Genomic DNA, 17,257 nt, shown 5'->3' on the forward strand with positions numbered 1-17,257 from the left:
TACACTGAATGGAAGGCCTTATTCAGGCTTGTTAGCAACCCAAAAAAGCACACTAATGTGCAAAACCATGATGCACTGCAGGTGGGGCAGATGTAACATGTGCAGAAATATTTAGACATGGGTGAGGTGTGTTCAAACTGAAATCTAAAATTGCGGTGTAAAAATAAAGCAGCCAGTGTTTACCATTCACAGAAACAATATAACACACCCAAGACTAAATCTCTCTGCACATGTTACATCTACCCCACCTGCAGTGCAATATTGTTTTGCCCATTAGTATGCTTTTTTGGTTTGCTAACATACATGAATAACCACATGAGACCAAAAAATACATAAACAGAAAATATTTTTAAAAAGTGGATTTTACTTAAAAAGTACCTGTGTGATGCATTTGACCTGGCTGGCTAAAATATCCATAGCTGTAAACACATAATAACTGGAAACATGGTGAAACATGGGTTTATGGTTTCACATATTGAGCTGATACCAATGGAATCATGTAACACTGTACACATTTTACTAATAAAAAAATGTGTCCATGGCCATGCAGTATAAATTACACAATTGCATGCTTTACATATCTTAAAAGTAGCTTAAATCATTTTACTTTTAAATAAGAAAATTGAAAGCAAATGAAAACAAAATTGCCTCCCTTCCAAAAGTGATTTGGCATTAACACTCAAAGGCTGTGCTAGTAGCAACAATTTCATGAGGAAATTGCAAAAAGTGGGCTTTTGTTAGACTATATTAGTAAAATAATTTAGGGCATATTTTTCAGAAATCTTCAATTGGTGCAAATAATTATCATTTCTTATCACTGCATTTCAGGGCAATAAAAAATTTACTTTTGGCAGAATTGTCAATAATCATTTCCAGGAACAGGGGCACTACTAGAAACCTATCCCATCAATGCATAAGAAGTAATCATTAATGTATTCCATTTTGTCCCAGGTTTGAATCCCAGACAGGTCACTGCAGAGTCACCAGACATTCCATTTACGTGCAAAGATCCCTCTATCAAAAAAATAAATGTAGCCCATAGACTACAATGGCTAACAACATTTAAACTCCTTGTTAGCTATTTGAAGGCAAATTCGGTGTGGGGAGGGGAGTCCAGTTGCCCTGAAACCTCCTTGCCTCTGGTCAATGTTTAAATCAGGACCACAATAGCAGTAGTAAATACTGTAGTTCTACTATAACTACAGTTAAAACATGCAGTATGATAGACAGAGCATTGATTTTGTGAATGCCTAATGGATCTAAGTGCTCATTGAACATGTTTGACCAGAAATACCATAGAGCAGCTGCCAGCAAGAAGATACAGACATCTTAATATGCAGCGGGAGAATGTGTGTTTATAAAGCTCAGTTCTGTCTCCTGCTGGAATAATAATAATAATTATAATAATAATAATTATTATTATTATTATTAGATGCTTAACTCATTCCTAACCACTTATTTTATTTATATGAGATAGAAATGTTTTATTCAGAAATTCTATTTATTCAACTCTCCTCCCTGCAGAATATATAATAGACCATACTGTATATAATGTTCATTACGAATACTGTATTACGTTTGTTTTTCTTTTTCAATATGTCTTTTTTGTACACTACAGGTTCAATGTTTGTAGAACTACAAATGCTAAGATGCACTGGAATCATGTGTATGCTGCTACTTGAACTTCTGTAATCTATGGAATACCCAAGGTTTTGGTGCAAAAGTTTGCTGTGATCAATAGTACCTTAGAAGACAAATCTAAGTCCTCTCCATTTAAGCTATTTTTTTTTAATCCTAGTGTTTTTTTTTAGCATAAGGCTGTATATTCTAGGGGGTGGGGTTATTTTTTTTTCCACAAACCTTATTCCCTAGGGAATTCAGCCCAATGCTTAACAGGCTTGGGCATTTGTGATATTAAGGCAAGGGGAAACTATGCTGCAATTTTTCCAATTACAATGAAACTAGATCATTTTATTACAGACTAGAGCCATTTACCAGTTTTTTGTTTTAACAATGACAAGGTTCATGCGTTTGATCATTATCATTACAAATCTTGCACCAGGTGTTGGTGGAACAATCCTGACTTGTATATCTGTGGCTTTTTCCCTCTATGAATATGCTGCAACTATTGCATGTTACTTAACATGCTTTTACTAAACTTGGCTTTTCATTGCCTCACATTTTCTTCCCTCATTCCTCCTAATGAAAAAATTGCAAATCACATCTCAGTTTGCATTTGGATGCAGGTAAATGAAAAAACAAACAAAAAAACAACAACATTTTCTCCCTAATTAAAAAAGGTAAAAAAAGAAAAACATGCTAACATAAATCTAATTAAAAAAATAAGTAAAAAATAGAATAGAATGTCACAAGCACATTTCCTATACTATTTTATAAACTCTCTACAAAACAATTATGGTTCTGCCAGACTACCAAAGCCTTCTAATATACTCAGCTATGAATCAAACAACCCCAGTAGTGACATGAGAATATGTAATACATGGATCAACTTAACCATGAAAAAGTTACATTGGGTAAGCTTTCTAGCAATCACAGCTTCATTAATTAGTTGCTTCTGTTTACACCGTCATACAGTAATTAAAACATACAGCAATTGTTCTATTTATACTAAAACCAGCTTACTCTTTAATATCGTAACTCTTTAAGCAATGAGATTTAATCAACTAAAACCAATTGGTAAAGATTAAAAGAAGAGAAAATAGAAAACCATTATAAAAAGAATATTTCTCAAAAGTGTATTTGTGCATAAAATGCAACACAACCTATGCTAGTTACAGTAGTTGTATGAAAAAAGCTGGGCCATACAAACTCATCCAAAGAAGACATACTATAGCTAGATTGAAATTAGTAAACATAAAGTTAAGCAGCTGAAACTTTTCTTTTGTTTGAGCAAAGCACAGTGCAACCCCTTGATCCAGTGCATCATACACCTATCTCATATATCACTCAATGTATCTACATATACTGTAGCTTGGATCATAATAGTGTGAAGGGGACTAGTAGTAGAAAGTAATACCAGCATGCCCAGTAAACACATACCAAATTTTAATGTATTTAGTATTATATTTCCATAGTGATGGTTTGCTCACCAGTAATGCCTGAATTATCCACAACCACAATTTGGCACATACCAGTTGACTTGGCTAATAGTAGCTTACAATGGATATAATTAGAACTTTGTGGACCCCATAGGAAATATTTTGAAATTGTCATCAATCATTGTTTCTAGAAAGGCACCTCTCTCCATAATTTTTGCTCAGGCAGAATGAAAATAGATACAATACTGAATGGAAGTAATCTATCTACATTCTGCCTTGAAAAATATTCCATTGGAGAATCGAAAGGATTGCAATTTTGGCTATTAAGCATTCACTAAAGAAATGAAGATATACTAACACATGAATCTGGAGAGTGCCTTTAATCCCAGCAGTAGTAGGATTGATTTGGAAAAAATATATAATATATAATATACACAAATAATTACCTTAGGAAACAAAAAGAGAATCACAAAATTGTGCAATACCATGAAAGAAGTTTACGTGAGAAAACGTTTGGGTGCATCCCAGTAGGAAAAACACTCCTTTAAATAATGGACACTGCATTTTATGACTTTTGATCTGGGATGGCCCATTTGCAGCCTCCCCTCTCCTCCATTCCTTTGAGGTAGCAAAAGCATAAAACTTCAAAGAACTTGATAGAAGCTCCACATTACTACCTGCATAGGAAGCTTAGATAGGTTATCACTGTGTCAAGAAATATTTAATACATCAATCTCTAAATAGGGCTTTTTTAAGTATAGGCCAGATCAGGTTATGGCTCGGTTCCAGTGGGTTTCCTGGCAGATGCCTCGAATACACAATTTTGGGTATCTGAGGATTGAAAAACATATCATGACAGTGGTGTCTTCAAACACCAACCCATGCAGTGGGTCATAAATTGTGAGCTGGTTTCAGAGGACACGCTGACTGCTCAGCTGACATTTTGTCAGATACTTACCTGAACATATGGGCACATACAAAAGGTCACACTTAGAATACAGTTATTACAGTACATACAGTTTTGAACATTATAATATTTAAATGGTTTCTCCCGGGCAATACCATGACAATGTTATTTTATGTTTTGGGAATAATTGGTTCAAATACAGGAAAATTAATTACTTTTACAGCTACACCAGTGGTTCCCAAACTTTTTTGAATCATGGCATCCTAAAGAATCTTATTGGGAAATTTAAAATAAATAAATAAATAAATAAATAAATAAAGTAAATTGTGTTTATATGTCCTACTTAGGTTTAATTATGTGGTGAGGAACAGGATTGGCTTCTGTTTGTCACACATATTTTATGACTGACAGACATCAGCACCAATTTTGCCTATTACATTGCCCATAAATAATTTGAATTGGTTCTCTATCACCAACCCAAGGAACCCCTGCAACTATCCTGAGGCACCCCAGGGTGCAACACCACACAGTTTCAGAACCATTTTTATAAACATTTTTATGCAATTAGTTTCACATGATTCTTCTTCTGTCTTCTAAAAGCCCACCTTGACACACATTTTTGTAATGAAATAACTTTACTATTATTCAGTTAACTTGTCTTTGTTACTCTGTAGTTTCACAATTAATAAGATATACTGTATTTCACAAAAAAGGTGTCAGGATTTGTGTTAGTTTTTTTCATTCTAAATTTTGTGTCAGTTTCGGAGGTGTTAATACAGCTGGATGGTTTGTGAAGAAAACTTGGAGGTCTGCAGTCTCCACTTTATAAAGAAGCTTGTGACTATAATCCTTGGTGAATGTTGAATAGTTGCACAGTATTGGAGCTGCTAGGACAAGCAAGCAGTCAGTATACTGTAGAAGAGGGTAACCTTAATGCCATATAGCAGACAGATGATAGTACTAGTAGGGCCACAATCAGAGGCTGGCTGAGACCAAAGGAGGGATAATGATAGCCACACCATACTCGGGATAAAAGATGGATGTGGGAGCTAGATGACTGTAGCACACAGGTATCTCTATAGTTTGGATGTGCAGCAATATACAGTCAATACACACAGGATTAGTTGGTGAGACAGCTTGTAAAGCTAGTCTCTCTAGCTTCCCACAGGAGTAATGGATGTGTGTTAATGCTAGTGATGTGCACCGGACATTTTTCGGGTTTTGTGTTTTGGTTTTGGGTTCGGTTCCGCGGCCGTGTTTTGGATTCGGACGCGTTTTGGCAAAACATCACCGAAAAATTTTTGTCGGATTCGGGTGTGTTTTGGATTCGGGTGTTTTTTTCAAAAAACCCTAAAAAACAGCTTAAATCATAGAATTTGGGGGTCATTTTGATCCCAAAGTATTATTAACCTCAATAACCATAATTTCCACTCATTTTCAGTCTATTCTGAACACCTCACACCTCACAATATAATTTTTAGTCCTAAAATTTGCACCGAGGTAGCTGTGTGACTAAGCTAAGCGACCCAAGTGGCCGACACAAACACCTGGCCCATCTAGGAGTGGCACTGCAGTGTCAGACAGGATGGCACTTGAAAAAAATACTCCCCAAACAGCACATGACGCAAAGAAAAAAAGAGGTGCAATGAGGTAGCTGTGTGACTAAGATAAGCAACCCAAGTGGCCGACACAAACACCTGGCCCATCTAGGAGTGGCACTGCAGTGTCATGCAGGATGGCCCTTCAAAAAAATACTCCCCAAACAGCACATGACGCAAAGAAAAATGAAAGAAAAAAGAGGTGCAAGATGGAATTGTCCTTGGGCCCTCCCACCCACCCTTATGTTGTATAAACAGGACATGCACACTTTAACGAACCCATCATTTCAGCGACAGGGTCTGCCACACGACTGTGACTGAAATGACTGGTTGGTTTGGGCCCCCACCAAAAAAGAAGCAATCAATCTCTCCTTGCACAAACTGGCTCTACAGAGGCAAGATGTCCACCTCATCATCATCGTCCGATTCATCACCCCTTTCACTGTGTACATCCCCCTCCTCACAGATTATTAATTCGTCCCCACTGGAATCCTCCATCTCAGGTCCCCGTGTACTTTCTGGAGGCAATTGCTGCTGGTGAATGTCTCCACGGAGGAATTGATTATAATTCATTTTAATGAACATCATCTTCTCCACATTTTCTGGAAGTAACCTCGTACGCCGCTTGCTGACAAGGTGAGCGGCGGCACTAAACACTCTTTCGGAGTACACACTGGAGGGAGGGCAACTTAGGTAGAATAAAGCCAGTTTCTGCAAGGGCCTCCAAATTGCCTCTTTTTCCTGCCAGTATACGTACGGACTGTCTGACGTGCCTACTTGGATGCGGTCACTCATATAATCCTCCACCATTCTTTCAATGGTGAGAGAATCATATGCAGTGACAGTAGACGACATGTCAGTAATCGTTGGCAGGTCCTTCAGTCCGGACCAGATGTCAGCACTCGCTCCAGACTGCCCTGCATCACCACCAGCGGGTGGGCTCGGAATTCGTAGCCTTTTCCTCGCACCCCCAGTTGCGGGAGAATGTGAAGGAGGAGATGTTGACGGGTCACATTCCGCTTGACTTGACAATTTTCTCACCAGCAGGTCTTTGAACCTCTGCAGACTTGTGTCTGCTGGAAAGAGAGATACAACGTAGGTTTTAAATCTAGGATCGAGCACGGTGGCCAAAATGTAGTGCTCTGATTTCAACAGATTGACCACCCGTGAATCCTGGTTAAGCGAATGAAGGGCTCCATCCACAAGTCCCACATGCCTAGCGGAATCGCTCTGTTTTAGCTCCTCCTTCAATGTCTCCAGCTTCTTCTGAAAAGCCTGATGAGGGGAATGACCTGACTCAGGCTGGCAGTGTCTGAACTGACTTCACGTGTGGCAAGTTCAAAAGGTTGCAGAACCTTGCACAACGTTGAAATCATTCTCCACTGCGCTTGAGTCAGGTGCATTCCACCTCCTTTGCCTATATCGTGGCCAGATGTATAGGCTTGAATGGCCTTTTGCTGCTCCTCCATCCTCTGAAGCATATAGAGGGTTGAATTCCACCTCGTTACCACCTCTTGCTTCAGATGATGGCAGGGCAGGTTCAGGTGTTTTTGGTGGTGCTCCAGTCTTCTGTACGTGGTGCCTGTATGCCGAAAATGGCCCGCAATTCTTCTGGCCACCGACAGCATCTCTTGCACGCCCCTGTCATTTTTTAAATAATTCTGCACCCCCAAATTCAAGGTATGTGCAAAACATGGGACGTGCTGGAATTTGCCCAGATGTAATGCACGCACAATATTGCTGGCGTTGTCCGATGCCTCAAATCCCCAGGAGAGTCCAATTGGGGTAAGCCATTCTGCGATGATCTTCCTCAGTTTCCGTAAGAGGTTTTCAGCTGTGTGCGTATTCCGGAAAGCGGTGATACAAAGCGTAGCCTGCCTAGGAATGAGTTGGCGTTTGCGAGATGCTGCTACTGGTGCCGCCGCTGCTGTTCTTGCAGCGGGAGGCAATACATCTACCCAGTGGGCTGTCACAGTCATGTAGTACTGAGTCTGCCCTGCTCCACTTGTCCACATGTCCGTGGTTAAGTGGACATTGGGTACAACTGCATTTTTTAGGACACTGGTGACTCTTTTTCTGAGGTCTGTGTACATTTTCGGTATCGCCTGCCTAGAGAAATGGAACCTAGATGGTATTTGGTACCCCCGGTATTTGGTACACAGTACCTCAATCAAGTCTATAGTTGGCTCTGAAGTAACGATGGATACCGGAACCACGTTTTTCACCGCCCAGGCTGCCAAGGACTCAGTTATCCGCTTTGCAGCAGGATGACTGCTGTGATATTTCATCTTCCTCGCAAAGGACTGTTGGACAGTCAATTGCTTACTGGAAGTAGTATAAGTGGTCTTCCGACTTCCCCTATGGGATGACGATCGACTCCCAGCAGCAACAACAGCAGCGCCAGCAGCAGTAGGCGTTACACTCAAGGATGCATCGGAGGAATCCCAGGCAGGAGAGAACTCGTCAGACTTGCCAGTGACATGGCCTGCAGGACTATTGGCATTCCTGGGTAAGGAGGAAATTGACACTGAGGGAGTTGGTGGTGTGGTTTGCGGGAGCTTGGTTACAAGAGGAAGGGATTTACTGGTCAGTGGACTGCTTCCGCTGTCGCCCAAAGTTTTTGAACTTGTCACTGACTTATGATGAATGCGCTGCAGGTGACGTATAAGGGAGGATGTTCCGAGGTGGTTAACTTCCTTACCCCTACTTATTACAGCTTGACAAAGGCAACACACGGCTTGACACCTGTTGTCCGCATTTCTGTTGAAATAATTCCACACCGAAGAGCTGATTTTTTTTGTATTTTGACCAGGCATGTCAATGGCCATATTCCTCCCACGGACAACAGGTGTCTCCCCGGGTGCCTGACTTAAACAAACCACCTCACCATCAGAATCCTCCTTGTCAATTTCCTCCCCAGCGCCAGCAACACCCATATCCTCATACTGGTGTACTTCAACACTGACATCTTCAATTTGACTATCAGGAACTGGACTGTGGGTGCTACTTCCAGCACTTGCAGGGGGCGTGCAAATGGTGGAAGGCGCAAGATCTTCCCGTCCAGTGTTGGGAAGGTGAGGCATCGCAACCGACACAATTGGACTCTCCTTGGGGATTTGTGATTTCGAAGAACGCACAGTTCTTTGCTGTGCTTTTGCCAGCTTAAGTCTTTTCTTTTTTCTAGCGAGAGGATGAGTGCTTCCATCCTCATGTGAAGCTGAACCACTAGCCATGAACATAGGCCAGGGCCTCAGCCGTTCCTTGCCACTCCGTGTCGTAAATGGCATATTGGCAAGTTTACGCTTCTCCTCAGACGCTTTTCATTTTGATTTTTGGGTCATTTTACTGATCTTTTGTGATTTGGATTTTACATGCTCTGTACTATGACAATGGGCATCGGCCTTGGCAGACGACGTTGATGGCATTTCATCGTCTCGGCCATGACTAGTGGCAGCAGCTTCAGCACGAGGTGGAAGTGGATCTTGATCTTTCCCTATTTTTTTAACCTCCACATTTTTGTTCTCCATATTTTAATGCGCACAACTAAAAGGCACCACAGGTATACAATGTAGATGGATGGATACTATAGTATACTTATGGACGACGAGTGACGACACAGAGGTAGGTACAGCAGTGGCCTACCGTACTGCTATATACAGTATAATGGACCTGGTGGACACTGTCAGCAGACTGCGTTTATAGTATAAAAAAAGATACCACAGGTATACAATGTAGATGGATGGATACTATAGTATACTTATGGACGACGAGTGATGACACAGAGGTAGGTACAGCAGTGGCCTACCGTACTGCTATATACAGTATAATGGACCTGGTGGACACTGTCAGTAGACTGCATTTATAGTATAAAAAAAAGACACCACAGGTATACAATGTAGTTGGATGGATACTATAGTATACTTATGGACGACGAGTGACGACACAGAGGTAGGTACAGCAGTGGCCTACCGTACTGCTATATACAGTATAATGGACCTGGTGGACACTGTCAGCAGACTGCGTTTATAGTATAAAAAAAAAGACACCACAGGTATACAATGTAGATGGATGGATACTATAGTATACTTATGGATGACGAGTGACGACACAGAGGTAGGTACAGCAGTGGCCTACCGTACTGCTATATACAGTATAATGGACCTGGTGGACACTGTCAGCAGACTGCATTTATAGTATAAAAAAAAAGACACCACAGGTATACAATGTAGATGGATGGATACTATAGTATACTTATGGACGACGATTGATGACACAGAGGTAGGTACAGCAGTGGCCTACCGTACTGCTATATACAGTATAATGGACCTGGTGGACACTGTCAGCAGACTGCGTTTATAGTATAAAAAAAAGACACCACAGGTATACAATGTAGATGGATGGATACTATAGTATACTTATGGACGATGAGTGACGACACAGAGGTAGGTACAGCAGTGGCCTACCGTACTGCTATATACAGTATAATGGACCTGGTGGACACTGTCAGCAGACTGCGTTTATAGTATATAAAAAAAAAACACCACAGGTATACAATGTAGATGGATGGATACTATAGTATACTTATGGACGATGAGTGACGACACAGAAGTAGGTACAGCAGTGGCCTACCGTACTGCTATATACAGTATAATGGACCTGGTGGACACTGTCAACAGACTGCGTTTATAGTATAAAAAAAAAAGACACCACAGGTATACAATGTAGATGGATGGATACTATAGTATACTTATGGATGACGAGTGACGACACAGAGGTAGGTACAGCAGTAGCCTACCGTACTGCTATATACAGTATAATGGACCTGGTGGACACTGTCAGCAGACTGCTAAACTAGTATAAAAAAAAGCCACCACAGGAGTGTTTTTCAGGCAGACAAACGTATACTGGTGGTCACTGTCAGCAAAACTGTGCACTGTACTCCTGCTATAACTGCTCCCCAGTCCCCACAATTAGGCAGTGTGAGCACTCAGCACAGATATATATCATGCAGCACACTGAGCACAGATATGGTATGGAGCGTTTTTTTCAGGCAGAGAACGGATAAAAAACTAGCAAAACTCTGCACTGTACTCCTCCTAACAGCTGCTCCCCAGTCCCCAATCCTCCCCACAATAAGCTAAGCAATCAGATCAACTGTGTAGTATACTATTAATAATTAACTATATAAACGGAGAGGACGCCAGCCACGTCCTCTCCCTATCAATCTCAATGCACGTGTGAAAATGGCGGCGACGCGCGGCTGCTTATATAGAATCCGAATCTCGCGAGAATCCGACAGCGGGATGATGACGTTCGGGCGTGCTTGGGTTAGCCGAGCCATACGGGAGAATCCGAGTATGGCTCGGACCCGTGTAAAAAGGGTAAAGTTCGGGGGGGTTCGGTTTCTCGGAAACCGAACCCGCTCATCACTAGTTAATGCAGAACTAGAACAGGCAGACATGTCTGTCACTCTAGCAGTTATTGGTAGCAGGAACAAAAACAACACGAAGCAAATGAAGTGTTTATATTTGCAGACTTCGAACAGCAGGCAGCTGAGGCTGAATAAAGACTTGGAGAGCAGAAGCAGGTAGAAGTGTTTTGTGCTGAATAGGATCTTTAACGCTGGAAACATAAGCAGCTTGAACTTGCTAAAACAGAAAGTTGCTTTGCTGTAGCCTGATAGCTGAGGATGATTAGTAACACACAGGCTAGTAGGAATCAGCAGACATGCTGAAGGAGTTGCATAGTAACATACATGAAAACACAGAAGTAGTACGGGCATTGGAGGGAGCACCCGAAGGGACTTATATAGGGCACCCTGAGTCTGGATTGGCTGCAGCAGTCATGTGCAGCCAGGCTGATTATGGACTGATGGTATGCAGTCATTTGACTTGACACAAGATTATATTAATCCTTTTGCCTGGAGAGGTGGTATGGGGGAGAAAGAGTAGGCAGAGTAAGGACATATTTTTATAATTGTGGTTATGCCCCCTTTTTTCTATATGTGTCAAAGGCATGTTTTATTACACCTCTAAATTAACCTGTTTATTTTTCAAATGTTGATAGTAGTAGGGAAGTTAGGAGCAAAGGACAATGTTTACAAATCTTTGAGATTTTGTGAACAGATGTACTATATTTATTATGTAAGAAGATGTACTGTATTTATTCTGTATAAAAATTATCTGACAAGAAATAGTCACCTACAGTACAAAACAATCATTTAAGTGCATTTTATGGAAATGTTACTCTGGGTTTATTAAATGTTAAGGCAACTTTCTTAAACAAGCAATGATGTTTTATCTATACAATATTTTTTCCATTAACTTAATTTTACCAGTTTTAAATAAACAATGAGCTGCCAGTTCTTCCTTTTTGAGATCATTGTAATAATCACAAACTTTGACAATCATGCCACACCTGACAAGGCATCATTAAAAAAATTGAAAATACTTCTGTATATCAGATGTCTCATAACACAATTGTTTGTCACATATGTTTTACCAAATTTGGTTTTAAGCATTCACAGTACTATCCCAACCTCACCAAAATGAATTGAAAGTAGTAATCTCAAAGTATGTAGAGTCTAAAAATTCAGTTAAAAGCAAATGTCAACAAACAATATAAAATTAAATTCAACAGAATGGGAAGCAAATGTTGAGCTTGAACATTGTATCCTGAAAACTTTGCACCTCTGCAGAATTACTGCTGTATTTCAAAACTTAATTTACATGAAATTTGGATGCAATATGCCAATTTGAAGTCTTTAGAATAACAGATGAGCAGTGATGGTTATAGTGCATATTGTTAAGTATTATCTCTACTCTTTTACATTTTAATTTTCAATACTCCACTTTTTATTTACTTTTAAAATCCTATTGACATTTTTACATACCTAGAAGTATCCCTCATTATAAAGAGTTGAACAGTAGCTTAACATTTTATACATAAAATATTATTTTAATAATGCCTTTTCAGCCTTCAAACATTAAGTAAATCTTGTGAATATTTTCATTGCAAAAATGAATGGATTTAATTTTCTTTTACTATTTTGCAATAAAAATAAACAAAAATTCCTATTAAAACAGGCTACTGCTTTACTTTATCTAGCATAAAGCTATAAGCAGGCACTGCAGTGGATCAGTATTTATGAAAGAGCATCACAGATGGTATCTGTTAAATTACCAAATTTAAACAGGGTTTTAAACACAACACAAGTATTAAATGCATCTTACTCTGTGGGAATCTAGGCGGATTGTCATTGACATCAGTCAGTGTGATGTTCACCGTGGTGGTCCCAGATAATCCTCCCATCTGGCCACCCATATCTTTGGCCTGAATAACCACTTGGTAATGTTCCCTGTTCTCTCTGCTCATATCTGGCAGAGCAGTTTTGATTATGCCTGCAAAAAAAACATTACAAATAATGTAAAACATTTTATATGGAAGACACTGCAGATGTGAAAGCCTTGTCAGCAATTGCACATTTAATTACAGAACATTCCTTTTATTTTAGAAGCAAAGCTCTAAACTGCTAAAAAGAATTTTAGAAACAAAAGAAAACTAATGTTGTTTAGAAGTTAGTTAATATGGGGAAATTTTACAATATTTTAAAATTAACAGACGATAAATTCATTACAAAAAATACAGTTTAATTTGTCTGCTTCATTAAATCTTTGTTACTGGAAATTCCGCATTCAGAGAGATTATGTCAGCTAATTAGCATATATTTTTGAACCTGTGCACAATTAATATGCATTATTGATGATTATTAACTGGGACAATAATATTTATTAATTACCAGTACAAAGTATTGGCCCATGGACTGCAATAGTCTTAGTGTCGGTGGAATAAAATAGTAATCTTGCCACCAAATGTCCTCAAAAGAGCAGTGAGGGCAGCCAGACCAAATAAAGAACTTTGATATTTTGGACAGTAATTGAGTATTATGTGCTGTCATGATGACTGTGTATGTGTATATACATCAGGGATTTGTGGTGAAATAAATGGTCCAGAAGGCACTGTCTAGTACCAGAGCCAGATTTACACACAATATATGAGCCAAAGGGTTCATGTAAGCATTATACACAGGTGCAGCAGTATATCCTCCTGGAAATTTGGTGAGTTTTGTTCAGAGATGTGCAGAAAAGAGAGGCAGGGGTGGCACCACCTCAGCTACCATAGTCTTTATACTCCAGAGTTTTGAATATAAAAATCATTAGAATAATTCAAAGAGATTTCCAATATATTCTTTGCATTTTTTATATACTTTATATAGTCAAAACTATGACAGAAAAGTCTCTGCCTCACCTGCTCAACTTGCCGCTCACCACTGTATGTATATAAGTAGTGAATGTATTTATAAAACAGCAGATTGATTTTTATCTCATGTATGTATGAATTGTAACTCAAAAGTATGAGTTCGTAATGTAAGATAAATAATGTTTGATAAAAAGTTGCGTTGAAAGAATTGTACAATATTTTTCTGTGCCTTCTTTCCTTTGTGTGTTCCCATTAAGCAGGTCCTATCCATTTTATGTACAGTAGTTGAAGACAAAAAGTATATTAAGGTAGGACAGGCTAAAAAATATTTACATACACTCAGTAGTTTAAACACATGATTGAATATTATAGTACATACCTGTATCAGGATCAACTGAGAAATATGGTTGTCCTTGTATAATGCTATATACAACTCTTGCACTATTTCCATATGAAGGGTCATCATCATCTATGGCAGTCACCTGAATTACAGAGGTACCTGACAAAGGACAAATAAAATTATTACAGATTACCAAGATAAGACAATGGTAAAATGAGAAAGCGGTTGATCTCAGGGAAAATTAAATATTTAATAAACATATACCTGAACTCTCAATGTGGGCAAAAAAAAAAGCCATGCACAAATTAGTGCTCTTATAAAGGGTACTTACAGTAATGGGATGTCCATGGGCAATCCATTTAACAAACACCCTAATCTATAACATGTTTTAATCTTAAATAGAAGTGTTTAGAAAATAGACATCACAACCTACAGTATGAATTTCCAAACAAAACACATTTCTTGATCCTGTTTTGCTCAGCAATGAAAACTTGAAACACTGTCTTATTTATATGCTATATGTCAAGTTTTTTTTTTTAAATATTATTTTCAGTGCTTAAAGTAGCCCTGGTGAGGCTATGGAACTCATTTCCCTCACCATCTATCCCCTTCCTTTTCCCATTAGGTGAAGTCAGAGCCAGTGCTAGTGTTTTTGGCTCCCCCCAAACTATAAATATGTGCCCTACCTCCCATACTTTATATAGGGACAGTGGCTTCAGAAAGAAGGGGCATGGTCACACAACAGTACCCCCAATTAATATTACAACACACAGTAGCACAATCATAGTCACATTACACTGCACATACAGTAGTATCCTGATTCCTATTACACCACATAGTAATGCCCCTAATTCACGTTACATCATTCAGTAATGCCCCTTATTCATGTTATGCTACATAGTGTTACCCCTTATACTTGTTATGCAATAGAGCAGTGCCCTTTATACAATGCTCACAGCAGCACCCCTTACAAATAATGCACGCAATAGTTGTGCTCCTTTCACATAATACCTATAGTAGCGCTGCTTATACACCTAATGCCCACAGAAGTGCCACTCATACACATAATGTCAACATGTGTAAGTGCCCCTATACACATACTGCACACAGTAATGCCCATAATCTCTGTCACTCTAGCACCTCACAACCTGTGTCCATCCAGCAGCTCCATGTCCTGTGTCCCCCCAGCAGCTTCCCCTCCTCTGTGTCCCTCCAGCCCCCTCTCATCTTGTTTTCAGCAGGGAGAGGGAGAAATGTTGGACACAGCATGTGTGTGTGCCAGGAAGGGTGGGCTGCTGGTGGAAGATGACCATGGAGCCACCAGGACCTGAGGAAGGGAGAGGTGGATGCATCTCAGCAGTGACACTAGCCCTGCCTGCATTATCTATTGATGTGGGTGGTGGGTCAAGCTGGAATTATTGTGCAGAGCTGTTGAGGATGTGGAACTACAGTAGTTCCCCCTAACATTACAAGGCATGGAACTCAATTGCACCACATTCTTCCTCATATTAACCCCAGGTTTTTGTGCTAAGTCCTCTAATGGTGAATTGGATTATCAAGAGAGGACTACACCATTAGAATCATTTAATTCAGATAAGCTTTACAAATTACACCTTTAACTATGCATAACACTTACCTTACATTCCAACAATTATTGAGTATCGAATTATTACACTTAGAAGCACCTTTCTGTTCTGTTGTTTTATATACATACTGTATGTATATATATGTATATATATACATATATATATATATATATATATATATGTGAAACAGCAGGAACATGCTAGTATGTATATATGTAGAAACCAAGAATATGGGCACAAGCGACCAATGGTGTCTGTAGTAAAGGAACGTAAAATTATTTTTATATAAAAAAGAGCATATTTATTTTACACGAGTAAAAACACTGATATATTTTGATTTAAAAAAAATGCTTAAGCGTAAGAATTCATAAAAAATGCCTAAAAAATACACGAACATATAAAAGGAGAAATATCTAAAAGTACAAGGTACACATCAGTTTGTAATAAATGTGTAGAAAGTGCTTATCTTAGGTTCAGGAGGTTGATCTGGGAAAGATCATGGAGTGACCAACGCGTTTCGTCCTTCAGGACTTCATCAAGGGTAGTGTGGTACTGGGACAGGGCTTGTATTTATACCTCTGTTAATTAGAAGACTATGTGTGACATCACTTCCTCTTACAGTGATGTTTGGGGAAAACTGAAATCTGAATGTGTTTTATATTTAAATAATTTGTATATGAGTACTACAAATGTCTCTAAACAAAGCTAATCCTTAACATATATTTGAAAAACGAGTAGTTTTAATGAGTGTAAATGATTAGTTTACACTGTATTGGCAGCAGGTACTTCCGCCCCACTTCCGGTGGTACGACGGGCTCTACTGCGCTTGCGTCCACTTATGTGTTTATGATCAGGTGTCCGAAGTCCCCGGCGGACTCCTCTACGCATGCGCCCGCTTCCGCACTTGGTGGCGAGTCAATGGAGTTACGTTGCTTGCGTGAGACGCCCCGGCCGCGTCATTACATCACGTGTTAGAACCCGGAAGTTCAGTGTGCTGTGCAGAGCGTGCTGAACTTGGAAAGTCTCTGTTGGGCCGCACGTCACTTCCTTTAGGGATTGTATTCAGTGGATGGTATCCGGGATTTAATTGAGACGCACGTGAACCGCAAATGGTGTTGCTGACAATATTATCTCCATAGTGGGTCCCAATGTTACATTCAGCAATTAATGTTCTGTGTGACTTTCTTCATTTAGATCATAAATGGATATAAAGTTTGTTGTCCCGGAAAACATATGGGGAAAAAAATATATATATACGTTACCATGAAATCATGACAGACTTATTAATAACCAGATATGTGTTAATTTATATGGAGAGAATAAAATTTAAAATTACCAAAGGATCATAACCGACTTATTTAAGACAAAAATATATATTAATTTCTATTTTGGATGAACCATATGACTAATAAAAGTTAATAAAAAGGTGCTAATAAATTAATAATTAATAATTATAGTGCATTAAAAAGTGCCTTTGCTATGTTAATTGCATCTCTTAATAATATATG

The 17,257-nt window shown here is 39.2% G+C and overlaps 1 protein-coding gene across 2 annotated transcripts in view; it reads right to left on the minus strand.

Moving 5' to 3' along the window:
* Nucleotides 1-17,257, minus strand: part of LOC134927888 (cadherin-9-like) — a 372,116-nt gene that overhangs the window by 182,190 nt on the left and 172,669 nt on the right. For both annotated transcript variants that reach the window (XM_063922970.1, XM_063922969.1), the window contains exons 7-8: nucleotides 14,203-14,322; nucleotides 12,797-12,964 (exon numbers count right to left, since the gene is read on the minus strand). In XM_063922970.1, coding sequence (XP_063779040.1) covers nucleotides 12,797-12,964; nucleotides 14,203-14,322 — 288 coding nt within the window. The remainder of the gene's footprint in view (nucleotides 1-12,796; nucleotides 12,965-14,202; nucleotides 14,323-17,257) is intronic.

The sequence above is a fragment of the Pseudophryne corroboree genome, chromosome 5 (assembly GCF_028390025.1).
Source record: "Pseudophryne corroboree isolate aPseCor3 chromosome 5, aPseCor3.hap2, whole genome shotgun sequence".
In the NCBI taxonomy this organism is placed as follows: Eukaryota; Metazoa; Chordata; class Amphibia; order Anura; family Myobatrachidae; genus Pseudophryne; species Pseudophryne corroboree.